This window comes from Neodiprion lecontei, chromosome 2 (genome assembly GCF_021901455.1).
Source record: "Neodiprion lecontei isolate iyNeoLeco1 chromosome 2, iyNeoLeco1.1, whole genome shotgun sequence".
Lineage (NCBI taxonomy): Eukaryota > Metazoa > Arthropoda > Insecta > Hymenoptera > Diprionidae > Neodiprion > Neodiprion lecontei.
The window spans coordinates 28,794,082-28,821,472 of record NC_060261.1 but is presented as its reverse complement, the minus strand read 5'-3'; the positions used below and the strand labels follow the sequence as shown (position 1 = coordinate 28,821,472).

The window sequence follows — 27,391 nt, the reverse complement described above, 5'->3', positions numbered from 1 at the left end:
TACGTAACGCAAAAGCTCCCATCAACGGTAAAAATAAAACTCTTCCAGAGGACGGATATAACGACGCATGACTCGAGAGGTAAAATGCAACGGCCCTTTTTCCATTTCTCAAGGACTTGTGCAGCGTTCGGAGGTATCCGGACTCGGTACATTACGAATTGAACCTTGAATTTCGTTAATAAGAACTTTGAAGGACGAGAAGTTCTTGAATTGTCTAACAGGATCAGGATTCCGTAGTTCAAGAACTGTCCGTCTCTTGAAACGTCTTGCAAACGAACTTCGTTCACAACTTTCTCAGAGGTAAACCAATTTTTATGTTACAACGAAATTCTAGGTGTCATTCGAAAATTGTCGCTACAAACGATACATCACAAGTACCTATTCCTACATTTAGAGATCAGCTGATTCATTTCCACAAGTATCTTTCAAGGTAAGACTTGTGGTTTAAGATTCTAAAGAACTCAAGTCCTCTACATTTAAGAATGGTACTACCTGTCCATGTTGTGGTTTATTCTACCATCTAGATAGATGAATGTTAAAGTGATCTGTGTCGCGAAAGATGGAAACGGATCTAGGATTAATTCCCGTTTTCTTTGATTTTTAGTTCAATTTTCACGGTTTCAAGGTTTCGCGTATACGAAAACAATGTGATTTACAAGTAACGAATGTCGATGAATGTTCAAGGATGATTAGAGATGTCAATACACATCGAATAATTGTCTGTATTTACTTTCCTCAACTTTTCTTATCAGCAAATATATCCATGAAGGAACCAACAGTTCTGTGAATCTAACCTAAGAGAATAAACCATCGCTGAGTCTCGACGATTTGAGAGTGCATTCCCTGAACGCTTACTCCAATAACATCGAAAATCTTCTTCTAGAATCTGTTCATCCGCTCGATCAAGTGAAGCAAATTAGTGAGCTGTCTAACTTTAATGACGAAAACGGTTAAAGTGTGAATCCTTCCCGACTAGGCGACGTGTGCTTATGATAAAAGTGAGAACCAACGACAGCTCCAGATGGGTCTTTTGCCAAGGTATGCAAGGAAAACGAACAACAAGCCACAAACAAAGCTCTACCACACTCGCTTCTCCCCATCCTCTCTGCTAGTCGTACCGCTCAGCTTCACCCCGGTGGGATTTGACGTAGAGACACTTCTGAAAAGTGGCTGTCCCTGTCACCGTCACCTCTCCCCCGTATGATTTACAGGTACGGGGGAGGAACGGGGAGGAAATGGAAGACGGCGAAAACCACCAAGGAAGAAGAGGGCGGCCCACACGATCCCGGAAAAACCGCAAATGCTGCACACTCACTCCTTCCCCGTGTGAACCTCTCTGAAGCCAGACGATCCCATGAATTTGACGATTTTCAAGGAAAATCGACACTGACATTCTCAACGTTAGAAATTCCATATCAACATATAAAACTGCTGGAGGATGCTGCACACGATAATGGAAAGAACAAGCATGATGTACATATCTATGGTGTGATACCTATGGTGAAGAGGTTGAATGATTCGAATTACCAATTCGTCAAAAGTTTGAATATAAATATAGTCGAACATCAGAATAGTTACCGTTTTTGAAAGTTTCTTGTACGGTAAGTCGTCTCAATGGTTCGATCATTTTTGCCCTGACTACAATTGGAATCAACTAAAACGTCAATCAAGTTCAGAATTTTTACTCGTAACAATGTGCTTGTTTCGACCAACTTTCAGCAGTACTTCAAGTTCCTTTGTTCTTAGAGGAACGCATGTTTCCTAGGGCATCAGTGAATATCTTTCTTTCGCTTTTCAACTTTGTCTCACTCGCAGCAACGTGTTTTTCATCCGCTAATTTGTTCTGTCTAGAACACGCCGCAGCATCGGACCACGTAAAGGGTAATGTAGGGTAGGTATATGTATATAAAAACGTTAAGGGTGCTTTCGCGTTTTTCTGTAGCGTCGGTCGGAGTGAAACATGCGTGTACACGACCCCCTGGGCACCGACCGTCTGATCGTTCGAATCACGTTTGCACAACGCCGGAGGAAAACTCGTAGGGTGAAAAGACAAACGCTCAACGTCATGGAGGACCACATGCTGTTCTAAGAATGTCGATACGCACACTTTTCAGTAGCTAAATTATCAGTTCGGAGATCATACGCGAAACGATTGTGTGTAAAAGAAGTTGGTATGCTCGGTATTTCATGAAACCAGCGATTCAAATGCGCCATTCTTTTGTATAAAACGACCCCATTACATCCATCGTACGAAAATAAACGCGATTCAAACTTATGTTCATCTCGACACACGGAGATTCATTCTTTCTTACACTGTTACTGTATTTTCTTGTAAATGTTGTGAAAATTTAATGCTTGTGCAACAACAAATTGACGTTAAAGCCTTGTTTAGCTAAAAAAGTAGAGTAAACCTCGTAAACTGATTTTGCGTTGCAGTTACCAAAAAAGGATCGACGATAGCGCAAAATGGTTACGCGTACCTCGTTTTTCGTAATACCAACAATATTCGAACAGTTTTTTTTAAAGATGCTTGTTTTACCGAATTTTTCTAATCACTATAACGAATGAAATTTTTCTCAGTGTATTAAACAAGGACGTTGATATAAGAATATTTGACATAAGATAAAGCGGGACAAAGATCGTTGAGGGTGAGCTTTGAAAAGTGTAGCCAGGTAGCTGTTATGGGAAATTCAGATGGAGTTGAAAAAGGTCTTAACCGAGCTTTACTACGTATCGTACGCTGCAAGCTGCACGTACTCGAAACCCACACTTAGTCCAGCACCGCGCAAGTTTGTGGCACAAGGGTATACTCGTGGTAGTGTAAGTAATAGGTTGGTGGTTGGGGTGCGTATACATATCGCAGCGACTCTGTCAACGTTATTATACCGGCGATTCCCTGGGGAATGGTGACACACACGAGCGGTAACAAGCCCGAATAGATCACAGAAGTGGTTTCGTAAAATATGAATAAAGTCCGCTCGCTGCGAGAAGGGCGCTGCACTTTCCCTTCCTTGTCTACTGAAAGAAAAATACCGCACGTGCGATATTTCTCTGCAGAAACTCGTGCGAAAAGAGAATTAAAAATACATTGAAAGTAGAATTTAAGAGAGTTTGTTTAGAGAAGCGAAAAATGTATTTATACAAAAATTCGGTAACATATCTATTATTTTTCTTTTTCTTCGAAGAACAAGTCAAAAATTTCATCGCCACCTTCATCGTTACATCTACTTTTGACACGGTAATATATCTCTTTGTAGGGAAGAAAAAAAAAAAAAATTCATTTAGCCAGACCTTTTAAGCAATTTTCTCGACGAATAAACGACACGTATGTCAGGTAAACGATTTTCACATCCAAGCGAACTGTTTTCACTTATTTATTCGCTTTCTTGGTCTTCGGAATTTCGTTCGAACCAAGCACCGATCTTCGGGGATTTGCAAATAACGGGTTGAAATCGGATCTCACGTTCGCCGAGGATGCCGCAGAGAACTGTGCGTAGTTTTGAGAGAGGGTTGTGTAATTTTGAGGTGAAGGCATTTCGGAACAATCGCGTATACGAAAACAATGGATTTACAAGGAGAGAATGTTGATGAAAGTCTCTCCAGTCTATACGTATATAGTATATGTATAAAGGTATACATTCAATCCTTTGTAGATTGAATGTAATTCCCGGTAACAGGTTGTGCAGGACGGGAGATAATAATTCGCGCGGGTAAACCGCCGCGGAAAGACACGAGCAGCAGCTACTGCAAGGGAAGCTTGAGACGAGACCGAAACTAATGGAAGTCGACTCGCTTATTGCGCATAATACGAGTCGTCGCTTTTACGTCGGATAAAAGCAGCGAGATATTATATACATTATACATGCCATAATAACGACGCAAGTTTAAGCGGTTGAAAAGTTGAGGAAAGAAAATGTTTTTACGATTTTATTTGTTCACCCGATTTTGATTCATCGGACACGAAAGTAATTACGATCAATATTGGGGATATAACGAGAAGTTGGACATTTATTTCGTGGTTTTCTTTCTTTTCCAAATATCTGCAATTTGAAAGAAATTTTTTCTACAAATAGGTAAAATTGAATAAAATTTTGTCAAATTCGATAATTTATCAAGGAAAATATTTTGTTGGTAGACCAAGTGAGCTGAAAATATTGTTTTACTGCGGTTTTTCTGATTATCAATAACATTTGGTCAAATTCGGATCCTATATTAGATTTTTCTTATTGAAAATTTTAACACAAAATAAAAAAGTAAAATAAGTTGTGCCAAGTCTTAAATTTTATATCAGTAATAGTTTCTACCTCGAGTATGTAACACTGTGAAAAATAGTCATAAACTTGAATAAAGTAACCGCTTATCAATCCCAGAAAACAAAGTTCCAAAAATCTTGAAAACATCAGCAAACGTGTGATTGATACGTGAATGGAATTGAAATCGATGGATAAACGAAAGCTCTATCCTGATTATTCCGATTGTTAAAAAGTTGGTGATTGGACGCGACGCGTTTAGGATAATTTCCAACTATCGTGTAGTTGCGTCGTGAATTGTAGGCGTTAAATTTTGCAAACAAATTCGCGGTTCACCTCAAAATACACGTTATACGTATAATATTTGAATTGGTACGTACACGAAATCGCAGCTGCAATCGACAACTATCCAATAAAATACTGGCATCGCGAACAAAGCCGCGCAGCGTAGTCACTGCAGCAAAGTGCCAATGAACGACTGAAACGAGCCGCAGCGGAGACTCGTTCGTTGTCGAGGCGAGATGAATTTGGGGTGTGAATTGAAAAACGATAGTTGTCTGCCGATTGGCACCGCGCGAAAAGCAGCTGCGCCCTATTGGGGTTCTTTCGTTCTTCCGGGACCGAAACCTGAGTCAGGTGGACGAAACTCGTTTATGGTTCGGCAATCGAGGTAATTGCATTCCCGTAGAAAATTACCGTCATCCACCCGAAAAGAAGCTGTCCGAAAGGAAAAAATTATGTAGAATCGGCAGTTTTTTTTACATGTAGTGAATAGAAAAACGTGGCCGCGGAAATTGAAAGTTGAAATTCTCCGACTTCTCAAAATCGTTCCCGTATTATTTTACACTGATAATTGAGTATCAGTCACAAAATGCATTGGAAAAGTAACTAATAGATACAACGATTCAATAAAAACATCGAGTTACAAATGGCCAAACCATTACCTAGATTCTTACGTAATTTTGTGCAATATTTTTTCAACTACAATTGAGATTCCTTGAAATTTCTGAGTATTACAGAACTACAGATTAATACCCGGGCTGTAGAAGAAAGTACACTCAGAGAAATTTTTAGTTCCGGTTACCGCTCAGTCCTCAACTATTTTCATTTTTTACCACAATCAAAAAATATAGTTCTAGGTAGAAAATGAAGATTAGGTTTCTAGCTGTTACCAGAAAGTCTAGTATCTGTTACTATTCTTTGTCATTAAGATCACTGTTACTATATTTTCTCGTAAGTGTTGCGAAAATTTAACGCTTGTGCAACAATAAATTGACGTCAAAGCCTTATTTAACTAAAAAGTAGAGTAAACCTCAGAAACTGATTTTGCGTTGCAATTACCAAAAAAGGATCGACAATGGCGCAAAACAGTTTTTTTAACGATACCTGTTTTACTGAATTTTTCTAGTTACTATAACAAATGAAATTTTTCTCAGTGTACCCAAGAAATAGCGATTTTCGAGTGAAACGATGTTAAAACGTGCGATAGTCCGTTGAATTAATTCACTATTCCCGAGGTATTTAAAGACAATTAACCTTAATATACATGATGTAATACTTTTGGATTGGCAAAAATTCTCTTCAACGTTACATGCGACGAACTCTATTGTAGCAGTGCCGAGGCCTAACTTTGCGTAATACGAGCAGAGGGCTGACCAGCCAATTAGGTTTTGTAGGGTCCTCGACAGGGTTCGTTCCAACGGTTCAACTTGACTCAACAAGCAACGATCCAATCCGCAATTGGATGCAGGAGTCTGCAAATGCCTTTTATGTACATACTCATATACTCATGCAATGTGCAACTCCTTCTCTAACCGAAGTGGCCCCCCACTCATTGTCAGAGCTTCCGATAAATCCATTCGGTTCAGAAGTCGAACCCAAAGTAAGTACTCGATTAATTTTCGAATCATTTTCACCCCCGAGAAGCGCAGAGTATTGATTAATTAGAAAGAAACTGAAATTTTTTCACCAAACTCTAGAAACCTTTGCCAGAATAATATTCCACGAGGTACGAAAACAATTATGATCGCACATTGATTCACACTCGTTGAGAACCGTGCCAATCTACACTCGATAAAAAAAAAACAAAAAATCCGGCGTTTCGTAAATCCCGCGCAAATTCAACGCTCAATCGATAAGCGAGCTTTTCCGCTTTGCATTACCGACAGAGCTCGAGCTTTCGCAGATAAGGAAGTTTCCGAGCTTGAGAAGTCGATAAGGCTGAAGATTAACTCGTCAACGACCGGCTGGCGATGAATAGAGGAATGAGGAAAACGCGGAGGGTAAGAAAGAGGCAAATGGAAAATAAATTCTCGTGCGTGACGTCACGCGTTTAGCGGCTCCTGAAACGGGAGCTTGTTTGCCAGCGGTGATAAGCAGGGTGTAAATAATTTTCTCAAAATTCAATCGGACCCAGAACAAGTAGCGGCGTTTAAAAAAGAGTTACGTCGGCACCTCTGCGTTTGTACAAACTTATAGGCAGGCAGGTAGAACGCAGCGGCAGCTGCAGACGAAGCGGTCTGATCAATATTTTCCCGAATCAATTCAGCTTCGTGTTTGTACGTAACACGCCTTGCCGTGAGGTTATTGTTGAATTGCCTACCTTGCACAGCCACCCGCTTTAACCCCCTCGGCATAATTCCTTGCCATTCAATAATCTCACACTCGTGGAAGAGGCACGCGCATAGACGAGCGAAGCAACTGCCACTCTCGGGTTGTCTCGACTGTTTCTCACCCCGTTTAATTCCACCGGCGTTGGATAATTTCCAGGGACTGTCTCGTTGATTGGATTGCGATTCTGAGAATGTTTAATACCGTCAGCTGGGAAGGAAGGATCGGTATCGAGAAGAATCGAACAAATCAGAAATGTGCAATTTATAATTTATAGTTTAGTCCGATCGTTTTTTAACTGAACACGTTCGAAACATTATGAAAGGACAGTAAATCTTTATACGTATCGGCTATATGTACGGTATTATATACTCCAAATTATCACATGCGATCTCATGTAATGCACTGAGAAATATTTCGTTACTAGAAAAATTCAGTAAAACAAGTATCGTTAATAAAAACTGTTTGAATATCGTTGGAATTACGAAAAACGTCGTACGCGTAACCATTTTGCGCTATCGTCGATCCTTTTTTGGTTATTGCAACGCAAAATCAGTTTCCGAGGTTTACTCTACTTTTTTAGTTAAATGAGGCTTTAACGTCAATTTATTCTTGCACAAGCATTAAATTTTCGCAACAGTTGCAAGAAAATATAGTAACAGTGATCGTAATGAGAAAGAATAGTAACGGATACCAGACTTTCTGGTAACAGCTAGAAAACTAATTTTAATTTTTTACCTAGAACTATATTTTTCGATCGTGCTAAAAAATGAAAATAGTTAAGGATTGAGCGATAACTGGAACTAAAAATTTCTCTCAGTCTGGTATTTGTCTCTCAGAAATTACACATGAGTTATTTTACAGACCGTTGATCAAAAAATGTGAAATTCATTGATACAGACTTTCAAATCTTTTTCGACATCAACGCAATTATTTCAGACCAAAATAAGCTGAAGAGAATCGTAGACTAGGTATAATGTAAATTATTTACTCTCGATGGAGAATTGAAAGGAATTAATCCGGCTTCTTATTTATTTGAATGGAACTGAGAAGAACTAGACCGGCATGAAAAGGAATGCTTTGCTCTCTAAAAACAAATGAAATGAATAAAGCCACATTTAATACGGACTGCCTTTTGGTTAAGACAAATTGTGAATACTTGATATTAATTCAAAATAAATTCTTCACTCTATGGTGAGAATTGCGAATTTGGAAAGCGATTCGTCTTTCTTAAAAAATAACAGTTTTCCAAATAATTCATCCCACTTCGAAATCAACGCCCATCCTCGGAAAAAAAATGTAAAATAGTTAATTCCGTGGTATTAACAGAGATTTTCCTCTTGAGATTCTATGATGAAATATTATTGCTGCTCAGAGAAAGAATTACTTCATCTCGTTGAAATATAAGGTAAGAAATCGATGCTACTGGAATGAATTTCTCTTTGAAACTAATTGGATAATATTGCTCTCGCTTTCATAGAATGATTTTCTGTCTCTTTGAAAAGAATTGAAGTGAATCGATTAAGCTTCAAAATCAATTATTTTCGCTTCAGGCGGAATTCAAATGACAGTATTCCTTGAAGTTAGAGGCTGGTGAGATCAAATTCAATAACTTTCAATAATTTAATTACGAGGTAGTCGAACATGCAGAATTCATCCAATTTTTAAAAATTCAACAAATCGAATACTAAAATTGCGAACAAAAGCTTTCACATCAATTTTTCATTCAAAATGCCTTTCGAACGGATAAAAATCTTATCGATTCGGTCGATTCGGTAAGAAAACTATTCAAATATTAACTGAAACCTTTTTTTTTTTAACCAACATAAACATCAGTGCTTATTGAAAAGTTTAATATTCACCAATGCCAGTGTGACAAAGAAAGTGTCTTACCGGGACTGGAAGAATAGTTTCCTTGATAAAATAAGTATTTTTGTGAAGAAATAGAACGAATCTATTATATTTTTAACTCTTTTTTATAATTTTATTATTCCCTTTTCGTTCCATTTTTGGCAAAATCTTCGTAGCTTGCGAATGTATGAATTTCGTAAACCCTTAACATAAAACTGTCTCGCAATAAAATAAGTGACAAGCTTTCGACTCTTGACTGCGTTTGCAATTAACGAAGTGCGTGCAATAAAAATCGACACTTATCGCAATTCGTTTCGGATAACCGGGTTTCTCATTTTTCCATTTCACATTCAGATCACAACCATGAGTAGTCTGCAAACATTCACTGGGACTGTAACAATACGATACTGGTATTCGTTCCTCGGGTTATCTCCGCATCGTGTTTACCATGACAAGGATTTTTTTCGTTGCTCTTTAAAAGCAGGCCGTTCAACTACAGACGTAGGCAAGTCTCGTGTAAACAAATGTCGAATATCGCCGACTCACGCAGAAAATTGTATGTAACTTGTCAATCTGCCGAAGCTACACAGACACATGCATGTATAGATATGTAATTAAACGTATTTCGATTTAATTGTAACTGCAAAATTGGAATACTCGTAACCAAGTGTTTGCTCAAAGAGTTTCTGAATTCTGTGCAATAAATTGTGATTGAAACATGCAGATATTGGCGATTAATGAAACGTCAAGTTGACGAAATAAAGTGCAAGATAAAAAAAAAAGTCACTTTTATCGGTTAAGCAGTAATCAAGTTAAAATTTCATCACACAAAGTTAGAATCTCAAGTCATATCGTATCTTGTAATTTCACTTCACGTGTGCTACTGAATCCTCTCACGATTTTCCGAATCACAGATTAATCATTTGATAAGAATAATTGAGTCATCGTAATCTCTCTAAAGCGTGGCAAACGTACGTTTTTCGCAATATTTGAACCGTGAAGAAGCATAATCAATCAGTATCTGGTGATCGATTAACACAGAAGTGTTTTATCTCTGAGAACAGGCCGCGTCATTTCCCTTATCTGACACAGATCATTTGAACTTTTACGCAACTTTTTTCATTTCTTTACTATAAAAGATCGGCAGTGATTGAATTCTCTAATCACTATCGTCAGAATGTGGCTTCCGAGTGCAATCCTATTTTCTCTATCGATCGCCACGTGTCGCGGTGAGTATTTTTGTGTACGCAAAATCTACCAGAAACCGATACTAAAAAAGTAAATTGTCCAATTAGGAAAATGTGAAAACATAAATTCACAACGATTTTTAATCAAACATTCGATTTATTGTGCATATTTTTCCAAGTGGTTGAATCATTCGGTATGTCATAATCACTGTGTTAAATGCAGCATGATATTTCTCTCGCGTGATCGATATTATGTTTTGCTCATAGGTCGATAGGTTCTTCATTATTTGGAGTAAAAGAAAAAAATTTACTACCCTCCAAAATGAGTAGACTACTTTACCTGATCACAAACCGCATAACCAATTTTTGCAATTATTGTTAACACGTTTAAGATATCCAAAATTTGTAAAATAGGGTGAAAATAAGAAACCCGAACGGTATTTCAAACTGATCTGAATGCAAGGAAATCTAATTTCGGTTGACGGAACTTTTTTTAAAAACATATCAATTCTTTGACCACTCGAATTCATCGAATGTTTGAAATTAGGAAAAATGAACAAACTAACGTACCGACGTAAAAGGTTTCGGAACAATTAATAAACTCAAACTAAAATTATATCGTTTGTTGAGTCGCCCTACACCCCAACTTTCAATTTTCCGAGTCGAAAATTCATACGATATGAGCGACAAGAATACTTGTGCAGTCAAATAAAGAAAAAAAAAAAGAAAGAAATAAATCATCAAATTAAAAATCATTACCCCCAATACCGATTGTCAACATTGCCATCAACATAAATCTTATAAGTTCTCCAAGAACGAATCGAGTTTTTTGAGTGCTTAGAAAAACAAGCAAAAAGAAATTCGGAAATAATAAAAGCCCGCTGAAATATAAAGAACTGAGTTTAGGCCTGCTCTTATGACATTAAATATTTTTATTATTCATACGGAAGAAGTCAACAACCAAACGTAAATTCATGTACAACGAGATGTAAATCCATATTACGAGACAATATATACGAGACTTTATTCGCCAACGTGGCACCCTTAAATTTTCATGTTTCCAGGGTACACGTTACCATTCCCAAGCAGTCTCGGGCGTATAATCAACGGGGAGACCGTTGAACCAGGAGAAATACCGTATCAGGTATCCCTGCAGCGTCCAATGGACCGTTTCCATTTCTGCGGTGGATCAGTCATCAGCGAAACATACGTAATAACCGCGGCTCACTGCGTTCTGGGGTGAGAATCAGAGGCTCAAACTTATTTCAACTTGCGGACCAATTCGATAAACCGTTTTACACAAAGTAATTTTCATTCCCATTCTATTCCACCGCAGCGCAGGGTAATTCGTTCATTCAATTTCCTTTCGTTGCATACGCGTCTGAAAAGGGTTTTACTCTCCGACTACGAATGAAGATATATTCTCCGCGGAATGTTGAACCGTATTCTTTTGAAAATTGTGTTTTTATAGTTCTATATACCTCATTTTTTATCACCAAATAATTTCAAATCCATGAATGATACGATTTGAAAACCGAGGATTGTTGCCTGAAATGGTCCTACATTAATGGGGGATGAAATATGGATTACGAACTGGGTTTGGTCCGATTTCAGACCATTTAAACCCTGATACTTTCAATCTTGTATAAACATCGCGAAATACGTTGAGCGAGCTCAGTTTTCAATTTCAATTTACAGCCGATTGGCGAAAAGTGTGATCGTCGTGGCTGGAACCAACGACATCACCGAAGGGCAAGGAATCATCAGAAATGTCCGACGAATCAATACCCACGAGGGCTACGACCCAAGAGACGCTTACAGAAATGACATCGCTCTCTTGAAGGTATGGGGCTCACCTGTATTGCACACCCTTATCGTAATCACATTATCGAATAACGGTGCAATGCGCTCGATTTTATTCAACGAATTGCCATTTCCAATTTGAGCCATTGAATAGTCTTTGGTACCTCTTATTAAGGAGTCGGCGAAGAGATAAATGAATAGTTTCGAATCTGATAAGATTGGCAGAAGCTACTCTTCAAAATTCCAACGTCATTTATGAATATTAAAAAGAATTCCTAAGCGTCATTAAATGATCGATGATGTTCTGTGAGTTTGCTTTTTCGAAAGCAGTAGATTTTTTATTTTTATTCAAGGAATTCTAACGTGTGTATAAATATGTAGGCGAGATTCACCGGATAAATTCTCAGTTTTCAGGATTTCATTGACGGTGAAATCAGGTAATTTGCTTACATTTACCATTATTTTCTTTCTCGTAAAATACCGCTTGATAGCTACCAATTTGCTCGTTGAATATCGTGAAAGTACTTTATCCTCAATTTTAGATAATTCTGAAATTCTCAAGCGTTGTATTTCACGCGAAATACTTTTACCTTACAGATAACTTCCGCGCCAATTCGTTTCGAAAAATACCTTATCGTCTTCGAGAATTTAAGCTGCGAAATTACATGTGTTGTACGAAATTACATGTGTTGGCGAAAAAGCGTATGAATGAAAAGTTGGAAAAAGAGAGAATGCAGTTTAGAAATCTCCGTCCATTTTGTTTTTGATGATAGTAGTGAACAAAAATTAAGCAACATCTCTGTTACGTGATAAAAATGGATCTCTGCAAATTCGAATAATATCAGCTAACACATGAACAATTTGCAGAGAAACCGTTTGGTGATGGGAATATTTAGAATGATGGGACTCTGGTGTTTTTGATGCGATTATAATGTTTGGGACGTATTTCATAACCACATGCCCGCAAGTTATCTGAAAAAAATTTAACAAATTTTACGATATAGTATAGTTGTAACGCAAAAATGTAATTATTGTCGAACATCTGTTGTGCCGTATTTACAATAATGTCTTTTTTCCACTGTTGATACAACTATTTGTAAAATTCTTTTCATCCAACCTCTGGAGATCTCGACGTTAAACAAAATGAGCCAAAACATAACATAATCGAATCAAGAAGACCGAAGTCTGATCATTCGAAACGTTTCAACCACAAAACCTTTTCTGAAATTGTTGATATATTATTGTTAGCTTGTGTTGTTCCAATCAACCCGTATTGATTTTTATTAGATATTAAAGATGTTGTTTCACTCGTGTTCATAATCATCGGAAAAACAACATTACTGGCCATTTTTTAAATAATCTTATTGTCCTTTTTTAACTTTCGATTCAGAAGGTAGATTCGTCCTTAAATCGAATCCAAAATTCCGGCATTGAGTACACGAAACATAAATCTAAATATTGTCTGTGAGTCATTACTGAGCGTGTGTACGTTACCCACGCTAGCGAAAAAAACCAAAAAGGTGAAAAGCAGACATCCAGTTTTAAATTTCAGCTCGCTGAACCTCTTCTGAAAGTACCTAACCTCGTGGAGTACGTCAAACTTCCGAGTGCGTGCCAAGCTCTTACAACTGGAGAAGCTGCTGTGGTTTCCGGATGGGGACGAATTCAGGTATCCGTGTGTGTGTGTGCGAGGGTGTACACACTGAACATGTGTATTTTACAACAAATACTAACTACGAGTGAAGGATTATTATACTTCTGGCACTCTGTTGATTAGCCGGAACAGCGTGAGTTGACTTTGACAAATGACGAGAATTACGTACGGATTCGTTCACGTTGTGATTACGTTCGAGGAAGCTTGATTTTTGTGTTCATGAGAGAAAAATTTCGCAACACCTGGAATGTATTTCAGTTGACTAATTGTGAAAAAATTATCGAGACGTGTATTTACAGTAAAGTGATATTCGGCGATTCTCGTATGTATTCAAAGTCGATCGTCAATTCGATTTTACGTCTTGTGATCTTGGATGACAAGAAATTTGCTCTAGAGAATAATTCGGTTTTAAACGAAGAATCGAAGAAGATCGAAAAAAAACCGCTATCATTTATTACCTAAAAGTGGCATGAAATATGTTGTGAAAATTTTCGGTATTCGTACTTAACAGCTGGATTTCTTTCTAAAGAATTTGACTAACCGAAAATAGAATCGGTCTAACCATCATTGATCTTAGACATGCGCAAAGAAAAGGCTCCATCCAGTTAATGATCAATAACCATTGAACGACCATTCCCATGCACTTACTGCAGAGCCTTCATACGATCATTTGTTCATTTGATGGGTCAGGTCATCGCCGTATTTAATCGGTGAATGCCCGACACCTTCACCCGCTAACAATTTGAAGTATATTTCGAATGTCCCAGTGCAGTCGGAATGCAGCAAATACGTTTTTCAAGAGCATCAGTGTGAACTGCACCATTCAATTAATTCCAATCGAGGAGCCATTCACTTGAAAATCCAATCCATCAATACGGATTTCTCCTGTATCGTGTGATTTTCGTTGATTTCCAATGTATAACCAAGTGATTTTGCTCGATTTCCAATGACTTCCTGGCTTTCTAGGCAATTCTCAGTGATTTCTGAATTCACCGCTTTAATAGGACACCAGAAGAAACGACTGGCAATCATAAAAAACGCTAAGAAATCATTGGAAAGCAATGTGGGTCACTTTATAAAGCGGAAATCAATGAAAGCATGTGCCAAGATATGAGCCAATGGAATATTAATGAATATAAAACCACCTCCGCGTGATTTTCTCAACGCAATGATTTCCAACTGTTTTAATTGATTCGATTGATTCCTCCGCGTTATTTCACGGAATATAATATTCTAATCGCCCAAGGTCCTTTTATTCTTACGACGACGTTCTTAACCAAGTGAGCGATGGGTGTGAATTTTTCAGGAAGGAGGTCAAAGCCCGAAGCTTCTCCAGAGAGCGACGATCGAGATATCGGACCAGGAATACTGCACGGCAATTTACCATGAAACATTCAATATGGAAGTCGATGATACCCAGGTGTGTGCGGACGTGCCTGGCGGTGGAAAAGGATCTTGTCACGTGAGTATGACAAATGTCGAATAAAGCGACTATTTGATGAAGCCTACCAGAGTGAATTACGTCAATTACGCCAGTAATAAAAACTTATTAAATATCTCGGTTCAACAGGGAGACTCTGGAGGTCCTTTGACCGTAAACGGCGAACTCACTGGTCTCGTATCCTGGGCGAACGGGTGTGCTCGAGAAGGATATCCGACGGTCTATACCAGGGTCTCTCAGTTCCTGGATTGGATCGAGAAAACCGCAGTATAGCCGACGTAAAGGGGTTGGAAAACGAGCGTATTCCTCAATACTTTTCAACCATTATCAAAGAATTCTTTTGAATTGCGAGGACATAATCGAGCCTCGCTATCAAATGATCCAGAGCACTTAAAACTCCCTCACTTTTTCCAACAAAAGTTCCGATTTTAAGACGGTGGAATGATTTCATATGGTAGACCCGTTACTTTTAACGGTCCATTTTCTAACCATTCTCCCCAACTTTCGCCCGTCGACTTTTTTACCACAGCTATACAATCAAAGTAAGCGTTTCACGTGTTTATAGTACGCGGATCATCGAGCTATGTTAAATTTAAGCTTGTCGCAAAAATGCGGAGAAACCGTCGCAATTAGCGACATTTTCTCAGCTAATGAATCAAATTCCAACACGTCCTTCGTTTTAAAATTCTGCTTCACGACTGCGGGACATCATCTGTATAATTGTATATACGGTACGAGAATAAGAAAAGAGAAGAGCGGATATTGATCGCCACTGTGACATATGATTAAATAAAACTGCATATTCTCCTACACACACCTGAAATGGGTTCTATTTTTCATTTCCTTCGTCCTCAATTTTTAATACACAGAGTCAGTGGACTGTGACTGGAAGAACAATCGAACAATTTTGTTATTTGGAATACCTTGTAGAAGACACGTGGTACAGTGGATACGTCATTTTAAATCCGGTCGTCTGCACGGTAAAAGTTCGCTTATACCGATATGAGTGTTTGTGTATACAGACATATAATACATTTACACAATATCTAGATGCGCGAAAATTTAATTTCCGAATGTTTACAGCGAGTATTTGATTCTGCGATTGATTTTGTTTTTTCTTTTTTTTTTTTTTTTGCGACTCCAAGGCCCAATGGAATTCAAATTGAAATTCACGCAGCATTGAATTCTGAAATATCATCATGTTATATGTACTTATCTATCCAGACACCTGTTAAATCCTATGCCCCGATATAAATTTCGATCTTCAAGAATCAGTTGCGCTGTATGCGATATATTTTCTACACTGAGAAAAATTTCATTTGTTATAGTAACTGGAAAAATTAATTAAAACAGGTATCGTTAAAAAACTGTTTAAATGTTGTTGGAATTACGAAAAACGCGGTATACGTAACCATTTTGCGCTATTGTCGATCGTTTTTTGGTAATTGCAAGGCAAAATTAGTTTGTTCGGTTTACTCTACTTTTTTTAATTAAATAAGGCTTTGACGTCAATTCATTGTTGCACAAGCATTAAATTCAACTGATAAAGCATTAAAGCAACAGTCACAAGAAAATCTTGTAACAGCGATCGTAATGAGAAAGAACAGTAACGGATACCAGACTTTCCGGTAACAGCTAGAAAACTAATTTTCATTTTCTACCTAGAACTATATTTTTCGATTGTGGTAAAAAATGAAAATAGCTGGAACTAAAAATTTATCTGATTGTGAGTGTAACACATCTGCACGGACTTCAGACATACTTCGATCTACGAAGTTTGTATATTCAATTAAATTGAAATAACCCCTCGAATTGAAGCCGAAGGACGATAAAATTCGACAGACATAATTTATCGTAGTTTTTTTTTTTTTTTTTTATAAAAGGCGGTAGAGTAGACCGAGTAGCAAACATCTGTACAGCTTGAAAATATTTTGCGATGCCTTAAAGCAAGGACCAGAACTTTGTATCACATGACTAAAACTTAATAAAGTCCGTGGTAAACGTCAGGCTTTATTTCACAAGAAAAAGCTTCGTTTAATCTTCCTCCATGAAAAAAGCGACTGCAGCCTCTGTTCTAGATTACGATATTGAAGAATTTTTTCACCGTCTGTGAAAATCGGTTGGAACGATTAAGTAGGACAATAAAAGTAAACAAGCAATTTAATGAAGAAGCCGTTCTCAGCCTGGGAGAAAGAACTATTTAAATACGGTCTCCGGTGACGTTTAACGGAAAGGCCATTCTTACTTAGATGACAGAAATACTTGTTGAAATAACAAGCAATTGATCAAGATGACTGCGATTATTGAAAATTATTGCGAATCACTTGCAATCACATGAAAGAGCTGAAGAAACAGCGTGACAAGCGTTGAAAATTACAAAAATCGTTTCAAGTTTTGCGGTAGACGTCAAATGATTTCAATTTATTAAAATTTCATTGACTTTTCGATCTTATCACGTAATGTTGTCAATTTCTGCCTCACTAAATAGTTTTCATTGTCTTTCATTGATTTCCAAACCTTCTGGTTAATCTCCACTGACAGCCATTCCACCCTATCCAGAAATCATTGAAAATCGTCTGGAATATTATTCGGCAATCATTATCGCATTATCAGACAAAAATCAATAGAAATCACTCGAGATCAATGTTGACGAACTGAAATGATTAATTTGATTAGCAAGTGAATGTCCCCTCGCGTCTAACAAACTGAGAGAAATTTTTAGCTCCGGTTACCGCTCAGTTCTTGACTATTTTTATTTTTTACCACAATCGAAAAATATAGTTCTAAGTACAAAATGAAAATTAGTTTTCTAGCTGTTACCGGAAAGTCTAGTATCCGTTACTATTCTTTCTCATTACGATAACTGTTGCTATATTTTCTTGCAACTGTTGCGAAAATTTAATGCTTGTGCAAGAATAAATTGACGTTAAAGCCTTATTTAACTAAAAAAGTAGAGTAAACCTCGGAAACTGATTTTGCGTTGCAATAACCAAAAAAGGAACGACGATAGCGCAAAATGGTTACGAGTGCCTCGTTTTTCGTAATTCCAACACTATTCAAACAGTTTTTTTCAACGATACCTGTTTTACCGAATTTTTCTAGTTACTATAACAAGTGAAATTTTTCTCAGTGCACCAAGAATCAAGAAGAGACGATGAATGTTCTGCAAGCTCTGGAGCACGGGAATGGCGGGTCAGCTGACGGTGGGATCAATACGGTAGGTAAGCCGCGCGATCGTGCGTTTTTGGGTGCACTCCTGACCCGGAACTCATCCCCTGGGATATAATCGGAAAAATCGTAACTCCGGCAACGGGGTAGCGTTAACCTGTACTTACGGGGGTGAAAGAACCCGCAACAAAGTGACGCTGACGTCGTGTTGATTAGACTAGTCACCCGTCGGCAATGACGGAGACGAACGTTCGACGGCGATGCTCACGAAGTCTGCCAAACCCCCGTGAAACCGCGAATAAATTGTATAAAGAACATCGGTAGGAACGTGAACTGACTTTGATTGACAAATGGGAGAAAATTTACAAAATATACGGTCACTCTGTCGTTCGGCTGATTTTTAGCAAACCTTCGGTATCTGTTAGCCAATAATTATTTTAGTACCGTTGTGGCAATGTCCGGAAAAAAATTTGAAGTTTTTGTAGCACGATTTGCGGTGTAAACATGTAGCAAGACGTTAACTATTATATCGTTGCACAAAAATCTTGTGAATTTTCCCGGTTTTAAAAGTTTTTGCTGATAATATTCGTTGAATAAAACGATCTTTTACAGGCACAAAGGTGGAAAAGTGAAATGAATAACAAATTCAGGCAATTTGAGTGAATAAACACGAGTATGCATCGAAATGACAAAATTGTCTTTGTAGGTAAAGTACGTTCGTTGTGCAAGACTCAAACAAGCTAAATATTGATCTTTGATCTCGATTCTTGGGTTTTCCGACTTTATTGAAAAGAGGTCTGTATCTTGTAAACAAGAGAACAAATTCAAGTAATAAACTCAGAACATCAAAGCTTAAACCGAAATAGGTTTAGGAATTTACGAAATAAGAATTTCGTGTTATAACATTGCTCAATTTCGTATAATGAAAATAAAAATCGTCAACTTTCACCTTTGGTGAGGTGAAACCATCCACCAAAATTGTTAACGCCAGTGTAATCAAGTCGCGTACAGTACAACCCACGTTGTTACAAGTCGTTGGTTTGCTGTGAAAGTGGTGGGAGAGGCCCGACTCAACCGAGCAGAAAACTTTTGGTAGGGATAACGCAGAGAAATCGTGATGGAAAGGATCAACGATACTGCCTCACCGCTAATCGCGCTCAAATTTCCATCGCTTTTCACTCACCCGTCGTCGCGTGAATTTTTACACCTGATTTTCGCAAATCAAAGAACTTTTACTGTTCGGTTGAAAATTAATCACGGATTTTTTATGCAGATCAAAAATTCTCGCGGCTGCGCATCTGACGGTACATACATATATGTAAATATTATTCGAGACATGATTACGTAATACAAAAAATGTAGAAAAAAATTACCAGGTTCTTTTAATTTTTATTCACGGTTGGAGTTGTTTTACTTGGTGGAACGAGCCACTGATCTAGTTCTTAAGTGTTGAAAAATGTCGATATCTGAGGATTTAGAAATCGGTACAGAGATAAAAAACGATAAATTTACAGATCGTTCGCGATCGAAATGTTTTGATTCGAGTAAGAAACAGCGATGAAATTTTTATGAAACTACGAATGTGTCGCCAATTTTTAAATCTTTTGAATTTAGAATAACAAAGGATTATAAAGGATAAAATCGACAGCTCAACGCTAACAAAAATTTTAATCGATGGTGTTACTAAAAAATTATTATGTAAAACGAGTTTTGTCAGGATAACGATTTCAATATTGTTGGTGTTGCAAAACAATGCGGTACGGGTAACTATCGGTGTAATTAAAGCTGTCAATAATAAACTTCCTGGTTACTCAACTTATTACCAGCATCAAATTAGCGCAATATTTACAACAAAAATAAAGTATGACTGACCTGCACAATCAAAAAGAATATGTATAACAATGCTAGATTTTCTAGTTACTATGTACAAAACTTATTTTTCTCTTGAATCCAAAACTATGTTCATTGGTTGCAGCGGACGCAAATAGTCAAGGACTGTATCACAACGAGGACTAGAAATTGCTATCGGTAAGAATAACGAATGCAGAGTGAGCTTTTTGGGGTTCCGATACGAGCACTGCTCGTGCTAGAGAGCAACTGTGGAATAGCGAGGTCTAAATAGGTAGAAAGGTATGCGAGCCAGCGAATAGCATCGGGTGAGAACTAAGGGTTCGAGGTCCGTTCTGGACATGCGCGGAATTTACCATTTTTGTTACCGACATACGGGTTAACGTGCCTTTGATGACGAACATTGATCCCCGAGTATCTGCGTCGCCCACGAGTCTCTAATTAAGCCTTTGACTTGCGAAAACGCGTCATAGTTCTCGTTATGTACACACTTCCGTAGCTCGTACTTGTCCGTGAAGACTTGGATCTAGTGCGGTTGAAGTTGACTATAATCTTCATACTATACCGTACGTGCCCGCTTAAGAACATCAAATTTTACTACGCAAGTTTTGATTAAGCTTGCTGAGATTCCGCTGCAATATCAACCGTTCGCGAATAACGTAAATACTGGTGGTGGTTAACGTAAATCTTAATGAAAAAGAATAGTATCGGATACTAAACTTTACGGTAACAGCTGCAAAACTAATTTTCATTTTCTACCTGGAACAATATTTTTCGATTGTGGTAAAAAATGAAAATAGTTAAGGACTGAACGGTAACCGGTACTAAAAATTTCTCTCAGTGTATGATCGGTAGTTCCAGGATTTACGAGGGGTTTGAACACAACTTTGTTGCAATAACAACAAAGGCATCCCAAATTACGTGAGGACAGAACCGAAGTCTAACATTCGTCTGTTGAGTTCGTTTCACTAACAATAAGACTTCGCATCCATCGCATAGAAACTTTACAAAACTCGTACTATCGTACTAAAAAACTTTTGCTTTAGAAATGGATCCTTACAACTCGTCACGTCAATGTGGATTGTAGATTTGGGTTAAGCGCTGTTTCCTGAACTAGAAAAAACTTACGGTTGTCTCCACAATTGCGGTCGGGCAATGATCGTCATTTTGGATAGAATATATAGGTACTTTAATGAAATAGGAAAATTTGCAAATTTTTAGACGAACGCAAATGCATATAACTTGCATGTCATCGAGCAACGACTAAAGATTCTGAACGAAGGGGCGATTACTCAAGGAAGCCATACATTTAACAGTTGCAGATCAAAATGTAAATTAAAAGGAATTCCGATGACTGAAATATTCTTGGAAGTAACGAAGAATCGATAGAGATAAGTGAAACCATTGGAAATCATTAGGAATTGCTTAAAATCATTTAAGAGCCGGAATCGCGGGAGTTTTTGGAAGTCTCACGATGAATACAAATGATTTGAATTCGTTAACATTCTGTACAAGTTTATCATGTATTTGCGACGTTTTCCAGTTTGCCAAGTCATTTCGATTGAGATTTCGAATGATTTCACAGCATTCTTGGTGATTTATACCGATATCCAGTGATTTCCTATGATTTCCTGTGATTCTGTCAATCAAGGAATGACTGAATAACGCCTGGAACATTCGGAAATCATGAAAAAATCAAAAGTAACATTCGAGATCTATGAAAAACACTTTTGACACGGTATCGAAATCAATAGAAATCGGTCGATATCAATCTTTCATTCCATATATATTCATCATGTGCATTCCGATGATTTCTAGATTACTTATTAATTTCCAATGTTTCCACAACATTTTTGGTGATTTATACTGATATCTAGTAATCTTCTGATATCCTGTGATTCTATAAAATCGGTAAATCACTGAATATCGCCTAGGCCACTCAAAAATCATTAGAAATCAGGAATAAGGTTGAAAATCAATGAAAACCACTCGTGACACGTGAGCGTAGTCAACAAAACTCGTTCATAATTAATATCAACGATTTAGAATGATCCGTACGATTTCCAAGCGAACTCCAACCCTCGATCCTGAACGATCAACCACTCAAACACCGAAATGTAACATTGTCAAGAACTCACCTGTTTCCTAAGGGGGGTAGCGTGCTCCTCCCTGCTCCTCTCGAACCGTTCAAACTTAAAGCTGTTGCTGCGATAAAGTTCGTTGTCACTCTGCTGTCTGCGGCAGAGGCGGCGAGTTAGGGCGCGGGGCCTACAGGGGGCGCATTCGGTCGCAAGCTCCCAGTGAAGATGAAGCATCGCAAGCTCCGCAGTGCATCTCGCCATAGCGCAACCGGCGCGCCTCACGCGACACTTGACGCGCTTTATCCGGCCCTCGGAGTTGCTCGGCTTGTGGGTGCAGGTCTGAAGGCTCCCGGGGACGCAATCGGCGCACTGAGGGGCCCGAGGTCCCCGAGTTTTCACCGCGTGCGAACACGGCATCGCTATACAATCGCACGCGGGATCGGAAGCTCCGGATTTATGAGCACACCCTGATTTATCCGGGCAATCGCAAGCGTTCGTCACTTCCGGCGTCGACGTAACGCGGCGTCGCGGCGTGCCCGAACTCGTCGTGTGGTGGTGACAGGACCCCTCCGCGTTGCACCCGCATCTGCAAAAATCAAATGTTAAAAATCGATCGGTAATTTACTTGCAATTCAAATGAACTAATTTGCAGTGATTTCTACTTCAACATGCGATTTTCGTTGACTTTTCTGGTACCAAGTGCACCATTTCCAATGATTTCTTAAATTAAGGCCCCGCTGACTCGGCATGTCATATATATATATATATATTTCGTGATGTCAGAAGCGGGGAAATTTCTTTGTCGAATCGTGCGAGAACGGGGCTGAAAATCAGACTAGACAATTTTTCAAATTGTAACTTGAATAAAAGTCTGCTTTTGTATCTCAGTCATTGCTAACAGATATCTATGATAAAATTTATTATGAATAATGACGATCGGAACTACCGACTTGTTCAATATTCACCCCTTTTTACGATTTCAGAATTGTTTTCTTCACTTCCGACAGGGAGATAGGGACGTATAAAAGCACACACGTGATCCGGGAAACGCTATTCAATCAGTTATCTTTCGTAAATATGGAATATATCCATTATCAGATGCCAAGAGTCCGTTCATGATCCACAAGAAGTCTGCCTTGACTTGATTTCAATGGTCGGATCTAACGAAACTGGCCAATGAAATCAGCGGCCAACGTTGAACGTCCAGAAGGACTGTAAGTGCTTATGACGTCACGAAATGGATATTTACAAGCCAGGTCAGCGGTGCCTTAAGCCTGATTTACAACGATTTTCTAGCTTTTTACGAAATTTTTAGTGACTTATAGAATGCACCTAATGACAGGAAATATGGGGCTGGTGGTTATTTATAATTTGATAAAATTTCTGCACTCCTTATTGAAATAAAATTTCAAAATATATCTTCGAGATTAGAAAATAAATTATTCCACCGTACTAAAAAATTCTTTCATAATTCGTTACTTAGGGGATCTGGTCGTATATCGGTAGAATTACAAGCAAAACTGTAACACTCGGAGTTCATACACCGTTTGGCGACACAGGAGAAGTGAAAAGCTATATGCCGAATCACCGTTCCAACAAAATTTGCTTCTATACAAAAACCAAATTAGTATAAATAAAGACTGTGCTACAGCTGCAGGATTACAAATCGCACTGACCTACCACATGTGTTAATTACATGTCGAAATGTAATCACAGGGAAGCCATCATGCATTATAATAGCTTCTCGAACCACGCTTCGAACACTAACAGCTGCTAATTAACCACGCAATGTAGCACAGTGCATTTAGTATTACGATTCAATGCAGCACGGGATTTTTGATGGTATTTTTTACCTATTTATTGAACTTTGATCATACAGGTCAATGGATTTTCGGGTAGCAGATATATTTATCTTTTTGAACCCCCGTAGCAAAGTTACTCTAACACCAATATTTCTATGCAAGCAGTCTTAATTCGGGTTATCATTATAATATTCATAACGACTTCAATCATTTGGTTTATTTTAATCAGGACGAGTTAGCTGGCAAAACAATTTCAGAGGACTTCGATCCGCTAAATTTCAGCTGCGGAATTTGAAAAAAATAAAAAGGCACGGATTAACGTAATAACTATAAGTTAAAAAATTGATAGCGAAGCGAGATTTGATCTGCGTTCTTTCAACCAGGACTTAAAGTTTTCGTAATTCATTAAAGAATTTTTCTTTAGATTTTCATTATGAAAAATCATGGCAATTTCTTTTAAATCGAACTTATCGATGGCCACTATTAAGAAAGGCTTATTTTCTTCAGAGTGACAATATAGGTACATATCTCATATGCTTATGTACAGTATGAGATACACCTTTCGATAATGTGACTCTGGAAATAAGCCTTTGTTAATAGCGACCATCGGTATGTCTTTTAATTACATTTTTCAAAATCTATTGAAAAATTTCCAAATAGTTTTCTCGTCTGTTTAAAAACCGGCATTTTATATTCAATCAATTTTTTATCCAGAGTTCAACGAATAGACAAAAAATCCCATTGAAAATCCCATATAGTGAAATATTAATTTGACTTTCTACTAGAAAAATATTACCCTTGATTGAACATATTCTTCGAAGTGTGCGTTTTTTCCGAACGAAGGACTATACAAAAAAAATATTTTCACGTATTAATTAGTAATTTGAATTCGTTAGCTGCATGACATCGAATCTCTACTCAACGAGTTGTTGCGAAGAAAGAAAATTTCACGATTAGGCCCGATATAACGGCGCTGAAGTTAGCCGCAGGTGGCCAGGAACCCCCTATCAAAAACTTCCGTTTCTTACATTCTGGCATCCGTTAAATCGTGCGAATACTCGAGTAAACATAGAACTTTGTGAAAATATGTAAAATATAGTGAAAAAATCATAAAACATCTCGAGGTGATAGAACGTCAAACTTTTCAAGTTCCACGCTGCGGCCGACAACTCGGAAAAGTGTAAAAATTCTGAAAAAATTCACAAATGTTCCATGTTCCACCCCCGAAATAGTGGTTTCGGTTTTACGTTTAAACGCGGAGTTTTACCCGCAAAAAAAAAAAACGATAAACCCTCCGAGACTTACAAAACACTCGAAAACTGACAAATTGCATTGTTTATCGGAAGCTTATGACCACATATACACATTATATACATCGTAAAAGCTTGGGAAATCTAGGAATTATTAATAGAGTTAAAATTGCACTTGAAGGTAACCGAAGATATGTGAAAACGCATTGAAACAGGAGAACTTAGACGTATCGAATAACGCGAACGGACATAGAAATATATAATATGAATGGTGATTAAAATGGGTTTAATATTCCTGATGAACGACAGTAACCCAAGAACAAAAGATCCCAGTGTCAGTAACTACAGCATCATACTTTGGATGAAACGTTATTGACCTTCTTATTGTGTTGTCAATCTCGAAGAACGGAATTCGAACACAAATACACACGCACACAGGTTTCCTTTGTTCTATGAGTTGCACCACACTTCAAGCGTATCCCTTTTCTGTAATATGTGGGAGGCTTCACGCGTTATTAAAGTCTGTTATGCAGACGTAGCACAATAAATCATGCATTATCTCTATAGAAATGACAAGGGAAATTCTACTCGTCCCGCATGACGATACAGAGTGAAGCAGCGAGTAATTTGAACCATTTACTGTGGGGAAATATATACACATGTGCCACTCTTCCACGACTCTGATTCAAATCGTCAGGTCATCCACATAAAAAAAAAAAAAAAAAGTTTACAGTGTTTATAAACAACACCTTGCTCCAAATTTCGTCTATAATTGCGGGGCAGCAAAACCAGATGCAGACTGGTTCGTTATTATTTATAGATATACCGTGTGTTATGAAATTTTGAAATACTGCCTGCGTCACAAGTCCAAAATTATCCGTTTTCAATTTTACTGGACGATTTATAGCGATGCAACATCGAGAGATTGGCGCGTGAGCTTCTTGGAATAAGATCATTCGTTTAGTCTGTTGCATGAAGTGGACGCAACAAAGTAATCGATTTATTGTTGAACGAAGAAAAATAAAAAATTTGAGATGTTCAGATCGCAATCGGTTGAAAGTTACACCGATAAAAATCAAAAGCCTGGATAGATTGGTAGAAAAAGTAGGTGAATTCACCCCCAATTCGAATAGACCTAGTTCTAGCGCAAGGGTTCTCTTGAAAATCAGTAGGGATAGGACATCTGTACAGACTCCCACCCCCTCCATCTTCAAGCGTGTAATAAAACCTGCAGTGAATGAACTGAAACAGCTGTAGAGTAAATTGGGCAATCAGAACAAACGACCGTAGCGTAAAATGTAAACGAAAAATCAGTGAACGAATACGACCTGTGATAATGAAGCTGAACCTTAGCAGACAGCCTGCAAGCGTGTCAAGCTTTTTACAAGTATAAGGATAATTCCGCGCGGTTTTCCGCTTGTAATTTTATTAAAAGTACAAACTTTTGGGAATATTTAACAAAATCATATTATTTGTCTTCATTGCCTCAGTTTAACAAAAGTTCTATAACTCTGGCTGCTAGGTTTAGGAGCAAAAACCATTAACAAATATCTAGCGATATTACTTTTGCCAATGATGGTGAACACAAATGAAACACATCTCTAATTAATACAAGTTCGAATAACACAAGCTAAAATATCAGCGATTTTAGAAAAGGTTCTATAATTAGAACGTTCACATTGATCAAGCTCTGGTGTTCTGGGACTAATTTTACTCGGCTTCCGATCCCAAAAAATTTTCTAACACCCATTTACGAAAGCTCACAGGTAATTAGCTTGGATTTATTTTTGCTCAACAGTGAAGAAATTGTTCTTTCATTCGTGTTCACTGTCATTGTCCCGCATAATATTGCCGAGGATTTTTCATCTTTTCCTAACTCTTGAAACAAACGGTCAGGTTCACGTTACACCACTCGCCGAATCCTCAGGATCAAAGAAAAAAAAAGAAGAAAACGACTCTAGTAAATATCGGGATCTTCGTCCACGGGCGGCTGTCATTGTCGAGAGCAGAGAAACACCTAGAACTCGAGTTTACCTGCGATGCGCCCTCCTCGTCAGGGATCCGCGATTGGTGTGAGGGCAAGGGCGATCCTGAGGGCAGTCACACTCGCATTCACGCGGGGCGGCGGTGCCGGTCGGTCGAGTCCTCCGCACCCTCACGAGGACCGGATGTACCGGACAGGGTTGAACCTGGCAGCCGCAGACTATCGTCCGAGGCCCGCCCCGCGATTTCCGACCCCCGCCGCGCTTAGCGCGTTGGTCCACGTGCAGCTGACACGGCTGCGACGGGCATCCGCAACACGCGGCGCTGCGGCGCCCGCCCCCCGTAGCTCCCTGCACGCGTCGCCACATCCGATCCATTCGACGACCAACGCGCGACTGACGCAGCGAACGCCACCAATCCCCGCAGCGTGGCGCTAGTCGCGCGATACCGAGTGAACTTGCAG

The 27,391-nt window shown here is 38.4% G+C and overlaps 2 protein-coding genes across 3 annotated transcripts in view; one reads left to right on the top strand and one right to left on the bottom strand.

Moving 5' to 3' along the window:
* The window catches only part of LOC107225825, a 127,884-nt gene extending 100,579 nt beyond the window's left edge, over positions 1-27,305 (bottom strand). The window contains exons 1-2 of the mRNA XM_015666415.2: positions 26,980-27,305; positions 21,951-22,479 (exon numbers count right to left, since the gene is read on the bottom strand). Coding sequence (XP_015521901.2) covers positions 21,951-22,479; positions 26,980-27,305 — 855 coding nt within the window. The remainder of the gene's footprint in view (positions 1-21,950; positions 22,480-26,979) is intronic.
* LOC107225803 (trypsin-1) lies at positions 9,885-15,577 on the top strand. 2 transcript variants are annotated; one of them, XM_015666386.2, is made up of 6 exons: positions 9,885-9,940; positions 10,963-11,137; positions 11,597-11,741; positions 13,254-13,370; positions 14,662-14,817; positions 14,926-15,577. In XM_015666386.2, exons 1-6 carry the CDS (start codon positions 9,889-9,891, stop codon positions 15,067-15,069), a joined length of 789 nt encoding a protein of 262 aa, XP_015521872.1. In that variant the 5' UTR covers positions 9,885-9,888; the 3' UTR covers positions 15,070-15,577. The 2 variants fall into 2 exon arrangements, with proteins under 2 accessions (XP_015521872.1, XP_046587032.1); XM_046731076.1 differs by lacking the exon at positions 13,254-13,370.
* Positions 27,306-27,391: the final 86 nt, after the last annotated feature.

Coding starts and splice junctions, on each gene's coding strand:
- LOC107225803 (XM_015666386.2), top strand. CDS start 9,889: ATGTGGCTTCCGAGTGCAATCCTATTTTCTCTATCGATCGCCACGTGT. Junction 11,742..13,253: donor ATGACATCGCTCTCTTGAAG/GTATGGGGCTCA, acceptor TTTAAATTTCAG/CTCGCTGAACCTCTTCTGAA. Junction 14,818..14,925: donor GTGGAAAAGGATCTTGTCAC/GTGAGTATGACA, acceptor TCGGTTCAACAG/GGAGACTCTGGAGGTCCTTT.